The sequence below is a fragment of the Sinocyclocheilus anshuiensis genome, unplaced genomic scaffold, assembly GCF_001515605.1.
Source record: "Sinocyclocheilus anshuiensis isolate Anshui unplaced genomic scaffold, SAMN03320099.WGS_v1.1 scaffold566, whole genome shotgun sequence".
Taxonomy (NCBI): Eukaryota; Metazoa; Chordata; class Actinopteri; order Cypriniformes; family Cyprinidae; genus Sinocyclocheilus; species Sinocyclocheilus anshuiensis.
In genome coordinates this window covers 2,030,861-2,048,736 of record NW_015542410.1, presented here as the reverse complement: position 1 = coordinate 2,048,736, position 17,876 = coordinate 2,030,861, and the positions used below count along the sequence as shown (strand labels likewise).

Here is a 17,876-nt window from a genome sequence, read left to right as displayed (position 1 = left end):
ACAAACATAGAGCTTTTCAAAACTAACTTGGCTTTTCTGAGCCATATTTTTTAGCTTATTATCCGAACATTTTATACATACCTTTTTTTAGTGAATGTATGACGCTAACACAATCCAGTCCAATGCACTTCTCTTTAGCATTTTGAACAGTAAATCTGATGTTTTATTTCAAACCTAACAACTTTTTTTGTGAAATGTTTTACTTCAAATGTTTGCCGTGTCTTTGAAATAAATGCTTTTAGTATTTTGTTATCTAATGTAATGACATTAGAAAACCAAGCTCTTTTGTGGGATAGTATTCATTGTGAAAAAGACGAATTTCAGGCAAGTACACCAATGCATTGCCATCATATTGGCGTTTGGCAAAACCGCTCAGTAGCAACCAGAATTCTTTATACTTTGGTGTTGAACCGCTTTAACAAAACACCATCCTTGAACTTGTCCCACACCTCAACCTGTTTTTCACATTTTTCATCCGTTCACGCATGTGTGAGCGCGTGATTCCGTGTTTTTGTGTCTGATTATTTTTGTGTGTGGCTCTGTGACACATTTGGTTTGGGCCAGTGGCTGCAGGAGGGTTTGAGTCATCTGGCTGTGTGTGAGAGCGCGTTTATGTGTGCTTACATGCGTGTGCGAAGGCTACGAGCACTTCTGGCAGGTTCACTACCATGAAGCTCCCACAGCGACAAGACTGACCCCACCATTGCCTCCAGCAACACAGGGAGTCATGTCATGCCCCAAATACAAACATTCGCTCTCACGTCACTGCAGATCGGAATGTCCTGAAGTGTGTGTTGCCTTCAGACTGCTGTATGATACTTGAGAACAATGCTGTCTCCTCCAGAACGCCTCCTGAAACCATCTTGCCTTTCCACGATGTGAGATAACCAGTGTCAGCTTCTGAAGACTTCACATGCATGGAGCATGGCATCATCTCTGCTACTGCAGGAGCCACTAGTGAGAGACTTTAGGCCAAGTGACTTCACAATCAACATTCAATTAGGAGGAGACATTCTTCAGTAACATATAGGTAGTAATAGTAATAGGTAGAAAAACATTGATTTAAACAATTTTAAACCATTTTAATCACCTGTTTTGCAGTTCAGTTTAATAATCCTGTGTCCTGTTCCGGAAAATTCTCAATATGATAAAACAGCTTAAATATAATAAATCAAGAAGTGTAATTATGATACATTAATTAGTAAAAATGTTTAAAATGGTTTTAGATATACATCATGTCGCATTGCTGTGACCGCTTGACGTTGACAACCTATATGCAATAATAGCTCAAATTTTGTCTGAAGAATAATTTGATAGTTTACTTAATGATAATTATAGTAATATATTTTTATATAATATTAATAATAATAATCATTGAAATATATTAATAAATAATATATATTCTTTTTAATATAATAAAAATAAGGTTACACTTTTTTTAAGGTGTCCTTGTTACATATGTTAAATGTACTTACTATTATAATAACAATTAATTATGCATAATTACATGCAAGTAACCCTAATCCTTACCCTAACCACAAGTACATGTAGTTAATTAATATTACTCAGAACTGAAATGTATAATTACACTGTAAAGATATAATATACACTGTAATGAAAATATTTTTAAAATAAAAGATACAGTTTGTTATATCTAAAATCATTTTCATAAAACATCACCCACCCCCATTATCATGTTTTCTGGCGTTTTATTTCACTAATTATTCTCGTTTTCATTCAAATAATTTTCATTAATGCAAGAGGGTAATTTATTTTCTAATTTCTTTTTTACAATTACTGTAATGTTGAAAGTACAGTAGCCTACTTTTTTTATATATTTTTTTGTATATAATATTAATAATAATAAAAATAAGGTTACACTTTTTTTAAGGTGTCCTTGTTACATATGTTACATATACTTACTATTATAATAACAATTATGCATAATTACATGCAAGTAACCCTAAACCAAACCCTAACCATAAGTACATGTAGTTAATTAATATTACTCAGAACTTAAATGTATAATTACACTGTCAAGATATAATATACACTGTAATGTAACACTATAATTACACTGTAATGAAAATATTTTTTAAATAAAAATAAAAGATAGTTTGTTATATCTAAAATCATTTTTATAAGACACCACCCACTCCAATTATCTGACGTTTTATTTCACTAATTATTATTATCGTTTTCATTAAAATAATTTTCCTTAATGCAAGAGGGTAATTTATTTTCTAATTTCTTTCTTCCAATTTCTGTAATGTTGAAAGTACAGTAGCCTACACTTTTTCGTAGTAGTTTTTTTTTTTTTAATACAATTGTCCAAATTATAGGGTTTAGGACAAATACTAGTATTTTTTTTTTACTAATACAAATACTTTCTAACATGGCATTATTTTGTTTTTGCGTTATTTACCTAATAAGAATGATATCGTTTGCATTACTGAATAGGGTTTGGGGAATTGTCATACTGTCATAATAGTCATCTTAATAGTCCATTAAAACTCAAAATATTTATATTGTCTTCTTTCTAAAATTAGATTTATACTCAAAACTGACCAGGACATGTTCTTGACAGATTTCTTAAGATTCACTATCAATCCAGATCCGTCAAGGGATGCTGCGGTTACCACAGCAACCATCGGCGCAACACTTTTTATAGCCTATACATTTCTGTCGCGCAAATGGAAGACCTAAACTCTATTAGTTTAACTCATCCTGTTCTTCATTTTTTTAATGCACAAATAAATTCAAATCTAGCCCGCGTTTAGGAGTTCTATGAATTCTCGCGCGCTAGAATATCTGTTGATATTCCCTAAAAACCCAGCTCGCGTAGAAAGACGTTCTCAGCCAATAACGCGTGCCAGCGATTGGCGGATCATTTCCAACATTTAGCAAATGAAACCACGTACAAGCATCTGTTCGCTCCAATCGATTGATGTAAACTGAGCGAAGCGGACCTTTGTGGGAGCAATTGCGTTTCCGTGGCGCGGAGGTAGATCTCTATTAGTGAGTGTGGAGCCCATTGAATTTGTGGTGAAAGCGGAATAATACGGTCATTTAAATAGTAGGGAAACGGAAATTACCGGGCGCGTCTAATGAATCAGCTGTTTTATGCTTATTTGATTAGACTGTGCATAGTCAATAGCGTTTTATATGAAAAAGAACCTATTTTTACCTGGATGCACGGAATATTATGCGTTTCATTTTCTCGTTGGACTGTAAATTACGCATGGTCGATATTTTTTGCTAATATTTGGACGTCCACTTATTCCTTTCGTCTTTTTATGACTTGACTCAATGAAAACTATATTTTGAAACTGGCATTTTTTTGTAGACCATCCAGGATGTATTCGCCTTTAAATGAGATGCTGTCCCATCGCCAATGCCACAAAACTGCGTCTTTTTCTACGAACCAAGAGCTGTAAAGAAACGCAAGACCCCATCTCTGTGAATACTGCGAGTGCTGCATCATCCCATTCAATTTGCTGTCAGACAAGAGAGGGCAACAATCACTTTGAACGGTTATTGTGTCACATTTCCTTCAGTCTCCGCATCATTTCCCACAGATTCGAAGCGGGCAGCTGTTGCAACACACGCAGGTAAGACGTGCCTTCATTTTGTTCCCATCTGATGCTGCTACTGCTGCAACGTGCGCAAGGATCGCATACACATAGGTCGCTCGTTACAGCCCTTGCTTTGCGGTTTTTGCTTATTTTCTGTGTGTACAGACATTTTTATGAGCTAAATAGGGAGTATTCATAATGAACATAATATTTGGGAATGAATACATGTCATGGGGATTGGTGTCGCACAGCGTGTGTCGTCCGCCACTGGAATTTTAATTTCCTCCCTGAGATCTGCCATGATGCTGCTGCTGTGGTGTATAGATTGCTATAGTGTTTGCGTGTGTGTGTGGGTCAGGATTTGTGGACTAAATAATGCTAAACGAAAACTAAAGCTGCAATAAGGTAAGGATAATTTTAGGGGTAAGGGAACGAAAATGTAATTATCTCAGTATAACAACAATAGAAGTCAATGGAAAGTGCTCGCTGTGTGCTAGAAAAACAAGCATGTTTGTTAACAGCTTCTGTCGCTTCTAACTGTGGCGCATTGTGAACACCAGCTTTCAAATGTAGCAAAATGCAATAATTAAACAAATCCTTCACTCATCAGTTGACTATTAGATGTCTTTGTTCGTTTCTTTTGTTCGTGTCCATCTGTAAATAACAGCACACAGCTTTTTTGCACTAGGACTTGTTGCTAACTACCACACTTTTCCTAAATCCTAAGATACTTTAATTTTGTCTCCCAAGGCCTACTGTCCTCTTGCTAACCTTCATCCCTCCATCCCCATTTCAGTGTGTGCTCGCTCAAGTAAAATGGTAATGGGCTGCATATTGGCCTGACATCTGTCATCTGCACCTGTTTGTGGATGGGACAGATGCCTCCCATCCTCCTGAGTCAGAGAAACAGGGTTGATGGTGATGATGAGGAGGATGAAGGGGGTGGGGAATGGAGAGGAAGAGGCGGCTGAGTGGAGATGTGTACTGTGCTCGCTTATAGGAAGAAGCATGTAGGATATTTACCGCAAAGCGAGGATAAAATGAGCGAGCTAAGCGAGGTGATCCATCTGCCCATCTCTATGTCACATCCCTCTCTATCTCACTCACTGCAGCAGAGCTATTCTAAGAGAACACTTTCGACCCACGCTCTGACAAACAGATTGGGAAAAATAAAGAGTGTTTGAGAGAGAAGGAAGGACGAGAGGCGTGTAGTGTGGCACGCTCAGGCCATCTTTGGAGAGTTAGTGTGCATGTGTGTCAGAGGAGTATGTGCAGATGCTGTACAGCACATCTGTGAGGCAGCCCGTGCTTCCAGGACCCTGTCTCTCCGCTTCACATCATTAGCCACACAAGGCATTGCCGATGGCAACTCCGTAAAAGAGGCATCTCGGCGAGCGTAAAGCACGCTGTAAAACGAAAGGGCATAAGATGCACTTGGTTGCTGCATGTGAGGGACCGTTGAAAGGTGCGTAGCCTTGCTCTTTTCCCCTCGTCCCTTCTTCTATAAGGGTCCCAAAGACCCTTCCTCCCCCATCCCTGCATCCTTCCTGTCTTCTCTTCTCCTCTCAATAGGGTCTCTCTCTGCCCTGCCAACCCCCCACTCGGCACACATCTGTGGCTGTGTCACCCCCCGCTTCCTCTCTCCCTTCGTCCAAAGCTGCACCTCTTTGAATGTATTAAGCCTTCAGTATGTTCCCACAAGCCTTTTTAGTGCAGTTTTTACACTGTTTTGTACCAGATTTTGAGCCTGGTGCTGTCATTGAGGGTTTAAGATTCACTGTATTGCATCAGCTATGCTAACATGAGCATGTTATTCACTGCCGTAATGTGTGACTCAGTATGTGAGAAAGCTGAGGTCGCACTACTATATGCAGAAAATATGGTGTGCATATTGCATACGCTTTGCACCTTGTTGATCGTGGAGGATGATGGGATTCACAGCCATATGATTTTGGATGACTTTGGTTTTGTTGAATAGCAACAACATACAAGCGTATTCGAACCTGAATTCACAAATTTGATATTATTGTCACAAATTTGAAATAGTTTCTTGATTGTCATAATTGCATGGATGAATGTGTATATATATATATGTGACCCTGGACCACAAAACCAGTCATAAGGGTCAATTTTTTTAAATTGAGATTTATAATAAATAAAATAGGCTGAATAAATCTGCTTTCCATTGATGTATGGTTTGTTAGGATAGGACAATATTTGGCCGAGATACAACTATTTGAAATCTGGAATCTGAGGGTGCAAAAAAAATCGCCTTTAAAGTTGTCCAAATGAAGTCCTTAGCAATGCATATTACTAATCAAAAATTAAGTTTTGATATATTTATGGTAGGAAATTTACAAAATGTCTTCATGGAACACGAGCTTTACTTAATATCCTAATGATTTTTGGCATAAAAGAAAAATTGGTAATTTTGACCCATACAATGTATTGTTGGCTATTGCTACAAATATACCTGTGCTACTTGTTATGACTGGTTTTATGGTCCAGGGTCACATATGTCAGTGTCAGAATAATAACCAAAATCTTTTATCACAGAGTGAGTAATTTTATATCACTGTTATGGTGTGTATATATAGCTAGTTTATTGTACAAATGATTTTAATGGGAAAATTTAAGAAATATGGCTTATATATTAAATAACTATATGGTAATGTATAATTTGGATAATTCAGTAAATTACATTTAAAAAACACTAATTTGATTTATTTTCACTTTTATTTAAACAAAAAATAGTCTGGCATCAGTACAGCTACTGCTTCACATAATGCAATACTTGAGTTAAAAAAAACAGTGAAACTATTACTTCTGATTTTAAATTTTAAGAGGATAAGTTACGTTTAACGCAACTTACCAATGCATGTTGTGACGTGAATTGGCACTTGTAAACAATGCAATGCTGTGTTGTGCCTAAAGCTCCTTAATATCAATATCTTCTTCCGTTCATCATCCTATTTTGATATTATTCCAAGTTTCATTAACATGAAGCAGTGCTGCCCACTGAAATTATTGCCTAATTATTATAATGTTTGTTGTATTAAGAAACATGTCTACAGCATGTAATATTTTCAAAAATGAATTGGTAGAAGGAATATTAATAAGACGTTGGGGTTGTGAATACATCAAATATTGCAGAAACTAATGCATTAAAATTTGTTTAGATGTTGTAAAAGATGTCAATGTATGCACCTTGATACAGTATGTATTACATCTGTTCATTTCCTGTATGTTCTTGTACTGTGCTGATTGTGATATATCATGTTGGGCATTTTAGCTCATTGCAGATCAGGTATTTGATTCATTCTTAACTTCCTTTTGTCTTTCAGTGAAAATCCAAGATTAGCAAAGGAAAACTGAAGCCAAGACGAAGAGCCATCAGCCTGGATGAAAACGACTGGAGTCCTGGCCAGGAATACAAGTCGTCTTCTTTTCTAAAGCAGATGAACTAGCACTGTCTTTGTGAACCAGGGGCTTTTTGAAAGGATGTTGATTTGCACAGATTGAAGATTTTCTCTTTGACTTTTTGCTACCAAAACCAGTGCCAAACACTAACCGTGCCAACCAGAAGCAAGAAATTATTTCACTAGTATTTTTGCAGTTTTATTTAAGCCATTGAAACTCAATTTCCACTGACATTAGTTCACAGTTTTTACCTTACCTTCACTATTAGTCTTTTTTTACTATAATAGCATGTAATGGTTCCCAAGGTGGAAAGTTTATATGTGCATCACTTGGTTTAAGTCAAAAACAACAAGCAGCTTTCACTCCCCAAAATAGGGAAAACAGTGCATTATTGGTTAAACATGCTTTATGTAAGAGTGGCCGTTATGAATGCATTAGCCTGAGAGAGTTTGGATCCTGATCGATTGATCGATGGATGGACGGGCTTATGGATGGCTGGCACAAGCCTCATTAAACTTTCCAAAGTGAGCTGCTGCTAATTCTGTTGATTAGTCGTCCGTTCCTCTGACTAAGGCCCGTTGAACTCATCCTCTCCATCAGATCTCTTTAGTCATCCATCTCGTTTGCTCCTCCCTCCTCTACAGACTCTGCACATTTAGAGCAGAACACTCAGAAGTCCCTGAAGGGTTTAGATACTGAAGCCATACGTCTCATAGCCATACTAACGTCAAGATCCCTGCCATCACTGCGAGGATTCGGCTTGGTCATTCGGGAAGAGCAGCTGCATGGGTATATTCAGGAATATTTGTGTGCATGTTCAACGGTGGTCCAGGTTTGACGTTCCGTAATCTGCCATATTCACCAGCGAGCCATTGACGCGTTTACTGTGTTGACAGTGGGACGACGTTTGAAGTTGTCCCACTACTTGAAAAGACGCTCTTTAACACTTAGGATAGGTCTTTTGGTGCGTTTGCTTGACGATCTCCACGTGTTCCACATTGACGGATGAATCCTGACTTGTTCATGCCTGTTCAGTGGGCTCAACCATGCTGTCCTGCCAGAACTGGGCCCAAGCCCCCGTTTGTTTTATTCTGTTGGGTTGAGCTAAATCCAGAGCAGAGACACTCACGCAAGAGGGTCCAACACACATAGACCCTCAAACTTTACCTAGACTCAGTCCATCTTTCCATTTCCTCTCTTCCTTTCCTGAACACTTCTTCCTTTCTGGCCTGACTTGTGTCATCAAACCAGGAACTAATATATACCTGCTGCTTGTTACACTTTGTGAGTGCCCTAACCGACCTACACTCTTCCAAAGCCTTCGTAATGAGCCTTTGTCCCGTGGTTCCGCCTTTAGAGAAAAGATCAGCTCTTTTCTGAACTCTTTAAAGTTGCTCGCTCATCGCTTCGTCCTACCTTTATCTCTAGCCTCAATGACTTCCTCCTGAAACTCGAAAAAAGATGAAGTACTTAGTATTTTTCTTGAGAACTGACACTGTTAGCCTGATTATGTGGACTGCACAACAGAACCTCAATGACCTTGAAAGGTATTCTTGTTAGTCTCACAAGACATTCTCATTAACGATTAAAGCCTAAAGCGGCAACCAACTGAGATTTATTTACAAGACGACATCAGTTCTTGGAGCTGACGATGACAATTGTTTACAAGTCACACGGAATAGCTGAGCACTAGTAACTGTTTCTTTCTATACGGTTGTTTAGTGAGTCGACAACTGAAGTGCCAACCAGAATAGAAAACATTTGGTTTACACTCTAACAGAAATGTTTACACGTTGCCCATAAGGTGAACTCAGATTGAGTCTTGAATGAATTGTTAGTGCCATAGATCAGTTCAGTTACACAGACTTAAACAAAACCACCTTTAAGAAGAAGCTGTTCCCATGACTTTGTGACACTTTAAAAGGTTTACATTGGTAAAATATACATTTTGTTTACAGGACTAAATTGCTTGCAACAAAAGAGTCAAATATTTGTTCATTTCATCTCGCATTTGAGTCATTTCCATATTTTTAAAGCTGTTGTTTTATACAATTTGCTAATTGAGAAGATTACAAATATTTAATTTTGTGCCAAATCAAAATTTTCAAACATTCCAGCTCTCACCCATTACGCATAAAACTTGTATATAGATTTACCTCATTCTAGTTAATAATTTCCTCAGAAATATGTTTACACCTTAACTGAGAGTTTCAAGCTTATTTTCTTTAACCCGAACTCCCGCACTTGGATGTGCATTTTGCATATGAAATAATTTGCATACTAGTGTATGCACATGTGAAAGAGAGATTAACTTGTCTACATGTCTTATATATTGCCACTCTGACTTGCAACTTTTGACAGCTTTTTGTAGTCCTCGGAAGTCTTTTGTACGAAGGCTTCACATTTTTTTCATCTTTGATAAAATAAACGCCCATTTTATCAAGATGCCACCCGCTGCCATCTTGCTTTTCTTCCTGTTTGGCCCTGTGGTCTCCACAGTGACTATTACCTCAGAACGCTCCTCCATGAACGGGGGTCCGGTGCTGCTTCTGTTGCGAGGACGCGGCCGCAAGTTCCCTCAGCCCGATGTGAGGGGCAAGGAGGCAGCAGCCATGGCGGCAGAGCCAGAGGCAGCCGAGGTCCCTCCGAGACCCCTGCCGCAGATTATGCTACCCCGCAATGTGACGGCCGATGCCCTGAAGCCCCCGCTGGGCGCCGCGCAGGTGGCCCCTCCTCCTCGGCGCCTGGTGGATGTGGACGTGTGTCAGGGCTACTACGATGTGATGGGACAGTTCGACAACACTTTCAACTGCACCAAGGGCACCTACATCTACTGCTGCGGCACCTGTCATTATCGCTTCTGCTGCGAGCACCAGCGCAACCGTCTAGACCAAGACTCCTGCACTAATTACCGCTCACCTGACTGGGCCGTCACGGCGGGACCCATCACCCAGCCCCCGGTCCGACACGACCCAGATTTCGACCCACTGCAGCAACAGAACAACAACACGGCTTATGTCATCGGGGGAGTCATCTCGTTTACCATGGCCATGGCCATTGGGGTTAAAGTGGCCTTCCATAAACTGTCTCGACGACCGAGGAACAGAGACATCAACATGCCTAGGTGAGTGAAAGGCCCATTATGACCAGGCTCACGAATGTGGAAGGAGACAATGCTGTACACATCTGAGTCTGCATCAGTGACTGCAATCTGAAGAGATCTGTAGTGATTTTGATGTCAGGTTCTTTCAGCTTTTGCCTTTTGATTTTTACTGTTTATCTCTCTCTCTTCAGAGCGCTGGTGGACATTCTGCGTCACCAGTCCAGCCCGGTCCAGCAAGGAGAGAGGAACAACAGCACAGTCCTCACAACCGCCACCTCCAGTGAGGGCACGCAGGGGCGGACTTCAAAAAACTTCTACACTCCCGTCCTCCAGAGCAAAGACAACCGGAGTGAGTCTATCTCGCCCACTCGTGAGAGTTACAGAACGAATGAAAAGCTAAAAGGGCATAATGGATGTAGTCACAACTTATATACATTTGCAGGGGAATGAATAAGCAGATATTGAGAAAGAGGGGTTTGAATTGTAGAATCAACTGGGCAGAAATGAAATCTGAAGGCATGATTTAGTCGACAGATCGACAAGCATGAGAGTATGAGGTAATGTAGAACAGAGGATGTGTCAGAAATGAGTCAGATGAATTCTGCTTCAGATGCTATGTAACCACATGAAACTAGAGCAGCAAGTAAAGGAGGAGGTGTTTTCCACCTTTAAAGATAAAGCATTCTCGACTAACATCCAAAATAGGAATGCTTAACATATGCAGCTCGGGGGATGCGTTTAGGAAGTAATCAGTGGCCAGTGAATAAAATACAAATCTTGTCATAATGTTAGTTGTTTATCAGCTGGTTTTGAGGAGTGCAGTAAGCAACAATTAGACCTATGTCTTAAACCTATTAAGTAATTAACAGATGCTTTTCATATTTCAGGACAGAGTCGTTAGTGAATTTAAATTGAAATGTTTACATTTCAAAACACGTTCACACTATACGTTCAAAAGTTTGGGGTCTGTAAAAGATTTGTTTTAATGTTTTGGTAAGAAGTCTCTGTTTCTCAACAAGGCTGCATTTATTTGAAAAATAAAGTTAAAACAATAATTTTGTGAAATATTAAAACATAAAATAATCTAGTGATGGCAACTCCAGGTTTTAGTGATCCTTCAGACTTATCATCAATGTTGAAAACAGTTGTGCTGCTTAATATTTTTGTAGAAACCATAATACAATGTTTCAGGATTCCTTGATCAATAGAAAGTTTAAACGAACATCATTTATTTGAAATAGAAATCTTTTGTAGCAACATTATAAATTAATTTACTATCACTTTTGAATAATTTACTCCATCCTTGCTTAATAAAACATTTTGAACATATATGCGTATATATACAGTATCTCACAGAAGTGAGTACACCCCTCACATTTTTGTAAATATTTTATTATATCTTTTCATGTGACAACACTGAAGAAATTACACTTTACTACAATGTAAAGTAGTGAGTGTACAGCTTGTATAACAGTGTAAATTTGCTGTTGCCTCAAAATTTCTTCAGTGTTGTCACATGAAAAGATATAATAAAATATTTACAAAAATATGAGGGGTGTACTCACTTCTGTGAGATACTATATATATATATATATATATATATATATATATATTCATAAAATTCATTAATACTTTCCAAATGTTTTGTTTAATAATTCATATGCAAGAAAAAATCACTTTAATTAATCTTAAGGATGTAACCAAATATTTAAAACTGTGGAGACCAAAGGTAAAAAATTGACTAAATATATAAAATTAATAATATTATGGGGATGCACCCCTCATTGTTTGTGCTATTTATCCCTGATTTCACAGTTGATGTTCTTTTTAGGGTTGAGTCCATTTTGTCATGATTTGTCTGTTTTCACTCTCAAGTTTTCAATGTTTGCCTGCAGTTGCTAAGAGAACACATGCTTTTTAAATGTGCTGCAGGAGGTCTGTCCAATCAGTGATGAGAGTTTTTTAGTCTTTTCAATCAGTTGTAAGAATATTTTCTATTTTTTATATCACCATTATTGAAATTGAAATATGACTGCAGTGCTAGCAAGCACAGTGGTAAAAGCAAGAAAACTGCATCACTGACATAAGTGCTTGCAGTCTAGACTGTTTCATTCGTTATAACTGGAACGTTATTTTTGCGTTGTGTTTTTCACTTGCAGTACTGATAGATATTTCGTGAAAAAAATGGTGTGCAGGCCACTGAAAACCATTTTTAAGTGGCGATATTAAACATGCTAAGAGGCCTCGCATTTTCTGACCTGGGAGTGGATCAGTGTTCACTCTGCTCTCTTACAGCTGGGAAACACAGTTTTGGCCAGACTGGGTCCAGTCCTAAACACACAGCTACTATCGGTAAGCCAAGGAGCTTAGGCAGAGTGTGCAAATGTGTCACTTGTGTGAGAGCACCAGTAAGAAAGCTTCAGATTTGTCTGTGTGTATTTGTCACTGCCTATGCTTTGGCTTGGTCTCGTTGGTTCGAGTATGTTTGCTCATGCCCTCCCACTCTGTTGCCACCCTGAGCTATTTTCTTGCTGTTTGTCCTGCACCCAGCGCTGTTTGCACCATTCAAAGCTTCAGTAAATGTGCTGGCATGCCTAGTAGCAGAATGCCAAAATGTGGTGTCTTTTCTTCATGTTTATGTATGTTATTCATTTATATTTATCTTTAATATCATGAATATTATATTTAACCAATAGATTGGGAGAAAAACATCTTGATGTTCTGGATTCCACCTTCTGTTTTCACTTTGGCAAACATTCGTTATAACTGGAACGTTATTTTTGCGTTGTGTTTTTCACTTGCAGTACTGATAGATATTTCGTGAAAAAAATGGTGTGCAGGCCACTGAAAACCATTTTTAAGTGGCGATATTAAACATGCTAAGAGGCCTCGCATTTTCTGACCTGGGAGTGGATCAGTGTTCACTCTGCTCTCTTACAGCTGGGAAACACAGTTTTGGCCAGACTGGGTCCAGTCCTAAACACACAGCTACTATCGGTAAGCCAAGGAGCTTAGGCAGAGTGTGCAAATGTGTCACTTGTGTGAGAGCACCAGTAAGAAAGCTTCAGATTTGTCTGTGTGTATTTGTCACTGCCTATGCTTTGGCTTGGTCTCGTTGGTTCGAGTATGTTTGCTCATGCCCTCCCACTCTGTTGCCACCCTGAGCTATTTTCTTGCTGTTTGTCCTGCACCCAGCGCTGTTTGCACCATTCAAAGCTTCAGTAAATGTGCTGGCATGCCTAGTAGCAGAATGCCAAAATGTGGTGTCTTTTCTTCATGTTTATGTATGTTATTCATTTATATTTATCTTTAATATCATGAATATTATATTTAACCAATAGATTGGGAGAAAAACATCTTGATGTTCTGGATTCCACCTTCTGTTTTCACTTTGGCAAAATCTCTATCTATCTATCTATCTATCTATCTATCTATCTATCTCGCAAGATGGCGGCACACACTGTTGCAGCGGACCAGTGCTTCTCTAGTCTGTGCTTTGTTTGGCGATTTATGTACATGTGGTTTCTCGTCCTATGGTCATTCTGTCGGGCGAATAACACCTACAGCCGACACGATCTCCTTAGGATAGGAGTTTGTTATGAGCAGAGTGTTACAGCCGAGTTTCTCCGTTCACATAAGATCCCGGTGGATATAGTGAGGAGCCCCGGCTCTCCATGGATTACCATCCCCGCGGTCAGGCGGCAAAGGGAGAGGAAGCAGAAGCGAGGCTGTAGGGCCGGCGCGTTAGCTAGGCTACAGAGGCAGCCACACAGACCACCTCTTCCCAGCCTTTTTCTGACGAACACCAGATCACTCGCCAACAAGATGGATGAACTGAGGCTACAGGTTGCGACTAACAACATCATGAAGGACAGCTGCATTCTGTTGATCACAGAGACCTGGCTTCATTCATTCATCCCGGACTCTGCTATTGAGCTAGTAGGCTACACAGCACAGCGTCATGACAGGACAAGGGACTCCGGTAAGAGCAGGGGAGGGGGGCTATGTGTTTATGTCAATAACAACTGTAGACAGTCACTGCTCCCCAGATCTGGAGTATGTGACTGTTAAATGCAGGCCCATTTACCTCCTGAGAGAGTTCACTGTGGTCATGATAACTGCTGTTTACATCCCACCGGATGCTAATGCTAACTTGGCTATCGGACTCTTACATGGCAGTATAAGCAGTCAGCAGAGCAGGTATCCTGATGCTGTGCATATCCTAGCAGGGGACTTTAATCATGCAGATCTTAGGTCAGTGCTTCCTAGATTTCATCAGCATGTAAAGTGTGCTACTAGAGGAGCTAACATACTGGACAAGGTCTACTCGAACATCAAGCTAGGCTAAAGGGCTTGACCATTGCCACACCTGGGCCAGTCGGACCACATGTCTCTGCTTTTAATCCCTGCATATGCCCCCCTCAGGAAAACGTCTCTTACCATCACAAAGACTGTAAAAACTTGGCCTGAGGGTGCCTCTCGGCAGCTACAGGACTGCTTTGACAGGACTAACTGGGATGTCTTTGAACATCCAGACCTGGAGGTGTTCACGGACAGTGTTCTGTGTTACATTAAGAACTGCATAGACATCGTCACTGTGGACAAATGCATCCAGGTCTATCCCAACCAGAATCCCTGGATGAACGGTGATGTTCGGCGGCTACTGAAGGAAAGGAACTTTGCTTCCATAAACCCGAGAAAGGCTGCTGGACCTGACGGTAACTCTGGACGCGTGCTAAAGGACTGTGTGGACCAGCTGGCTGGAGCCTCCACCAGGATTTTCAACCAGTCCCTTTCCCAGTTCACGGTACCACCCTGCCTGAAGTCCTCCATCATAGTTCCCCTGCCTAAGAAACCCCACATTAATAGTTTCAATGACTACCGGCCAGTTGCAGATGAAGTGCTTTGAAAAACTGGTACGGAGTCACATCACTTCATTCTTTCCACCGACCTTTGATCCATACCAGTTTGCATACAGGACGAACAGACCCATGGAGGACGCCATAGCTACAGCCCTCCAGACTGCGCTGTCCCACTTGGAGCAGGAGGGGAGATACGTGCGGCTGCTCTTTGTGGATTACAGCTCTGCGTTTAATACCATCCTCCCTCACAAACCGGTGGACAAACTGGTAGACCTGGGACTTCCATACTCCACCTGTACATGGATTAAGAGCTTCCTGTCTGGTCGCAGCCAGAGGGTGAGAGTGGGCTCACATACATCTATGGCCCTTAAGGTCTCTGCACACTGAGTCCGAAATTTTCGTATGCGTTTTTTCGTATTCGAAATCCTAAAAATTTGTCACGCACAGAAACCTTGCACACTGAGTCCGATGCGTATTAATTCATCCGTTGCGAAAAAAGTCGCAAAACAGCACTAAATGGAGACTTCAAGCAGTGAGGATGATTTTGTTGTCCTTTCGTATTTTAAATCCTAAAAATTCGTCACGCACAGAAACCTTGCACACTGAGTCCGATGCGTATTAATTAATCCGTTGTGAAACAATGCGCAAAACAGCACTAAATGGAGTCTTCAAGCAGTGAGGATGATTTTGTTGTCCTCTCGCTTCTTAAAAAAAGAAAAAGAAAGGAAATATTGGGTCCATCCAATCCCGAGATATAGAGAGAATGGAGAGTTCCCCCTCAGGAGCAGCGGGATTATCCTGGGCGATTCAAAGTTTACTTCAGGATGTCAGTGTCTCAGTTTGATGCTTTTGCTAGCGATACTAGAGCCACATATTAAAAAGAAGACTCCAATTTCCAAAGTTCCAATTTCTGTGAACTCCGTGTGCAAGGATCTATATACAGTGCTTTGTGCTGCAAGACGAAGTGGATGAACTTGACAATCGCCATTCTGGATTTTGGCGTTCGCTTGTACGGTGGCTCTGAACTGTCAAAACACCTCTCAAAATGCTTGCTACGGATGCGAAAAAGTGCTTTGTGCTGCGGGATGAAGTGGATGAACTTGACAATCGCCATTCTGGATTTTGGCGTTCGCTTGTACGGTGGCTCTGAACTGTCAAAACACCTCTCAAAATGCTTGCTACGGATGCGAAAAACGGAAAAAATCAAACCCGATCTGAATTTTTTTATAACGGACGAATATTTCAGAGGCAGTGTGTAAACGTGATTGACATAACGTGAGGTTGTATTTATTTTTTAACGTGCCAAAATTTCGAACTAAATTTTCAGACTCCGTGTGCAATGACCTTTAGTCTCAGCACTGGCTCCCCACAGGGCTGTGTGCTGAGCCCCCTGCTCTACACCCTGTATACCTATGATTGTACCCCTACCCACCACAGTAATACCATCATCAAATTTGCCGACGACACCACAGTGGTGGGGCTCATCTCCGGGGGGGATGATACTGCTTATCGGGACGAGGTGGAGCAGATGACCGTATGGTGTGGAGAGAACAATCTGCTACTCAACACCTCAAAGACCAAGGAAGTCATTATTGACTTCAGGAGGAAGAAAACGGACATCTCGCAACTGTACATCAGCGGGGACTGTGTGGACAGGGTGTCGGACTTCCGCTTTCTGGGAGTCCACATTGAGGAGGATCTCAACTGGGGAGAGTGAATACCTCTGAGCTGCTGAAAAAGGCTCAGCAGAGACGGCACTTCCTGAGGGTGCTCAGGAAGAACAACATCACCCAGAGACTGCTGGTTTCCTTTTATCGGAGCTCCATTGAAAGCATCCTCACGTACTGTATATGTGTATGGTACAGTAGCTTCACAGTAGCACAGAAGAAAACACTTCAGAGGGTTATTAAAACACTCTGGAAGAATTACACAGTTCCCGCTGCCTTAAAAAAGCCCAGAACATTATAAAGGACACTTCACACCCTGGACATTCATTCTTTGAATTGCTGCCGTCAGGTAGATGGTACAGAGTAATTAAAACAAGGACTAATAGATTTAAGAACAGTTTTTATCCTACAGCAGTTACCACACTCAATGCTGCTAAAACATAATTTGATGTGCAATAAGAGATCGGGGCAATAATGACAGAATGTATGCTGTGTGTGTGTGTGTTTTATTATATTATTTTTAATATTTTAGCTGTTTTTATATGTTTTGTTAATCATGAGTGATGCACTGATTGGATGGCACTTTAATTTCGTTGTACGTTACAATGACAATAAAGATTTGAACTTGAACTGTCTATCATTCTATCGTTCTATCTATCTATGATCTGTCAGTCTTCAAGACCCTTTACTTTTTTCAAGTTGAAATATTTAATTTCTTGAAATGCTACCTCAATACAAATTCATACTAAGAAACTGAATTTGAACTTAAAATGCATTCTCATTTCAGTTTCTAAATGGCTCACATCCCAGATAAAATTTTATCTTTAGTTGTTTATTTCTTTTCTTTTTTTATTGTTTTGTTTCTGGGAGTGTGGGTGGTGGAAAGGAAATTGTAAAACCGAAAGAGGAATTTTGTTTATTAACACGTCATTTATAATGTACTTTTTTGGGGGTTCTTCCTGGTTTTTTTTGTACATTTATTTATTTTCATTTATTTATATACATATCATTAAATATAGCATATAATATTATATACTATATGATATTTGTGACCCTGTACCACAAAACCAGTCATAAGTCGCATGGGTATATTGTAGCAATAGCCAACAATACATTGTATGGATCAAAAAATATATATATTTTTTTTTGCCAAAAATCATTAGGATATTAAGTAAAAATCATGTTCCATTAAGATATTTTGTAAATTTCCTACCGTAAATATATCAAAACTTAATTTTTGATTAGTAAT

General features: G+C 39.9%; 1 protein-coding gene across 4 annotated transcripts in view; it reads left to right on the top strand.

The window, feature by feature from the left end:
• Nucleotides 1-3,174: 3,174 nt before the first annotated feature.
• The window catches only part of LOC107693373 (protein shisa-6 homolog), a 22,759-nt gene continuing 8,057 nt past the window's right edge, over nt 3,175-17,876 (top strand). Inside the window, exons 1-4 of one of the 4 annotated variants that reach the window (XM_016492730.1) lie at nt 3,175-3,611; nt 6,920-10,119; nt 10,290-10,447; nt 12,394-12,450. In XM_016492730.1, coding sequence (XP_016348216.1) covers nt 9,440-10,119; nt 10,290-10,447; nt 12,394-12,450 — 895 coding nt within the window. In that variant the 5' untranslated portion in view covers nt 3,175-3,611; nt 6,920-9,439. Of the gene's footprint in view, nt 3,612-4,980; nt 5,041-6,919; nt 10,120-10,289; nt 10,448-12,393; nt 12,451-13,113; nt 14,081-17,876 lie in introns of those variants that run through there. The other 3 variants (XM_016492727.1, XM_016492728.1, XM_016492729.1) reach the window with 3 other exon arrangements.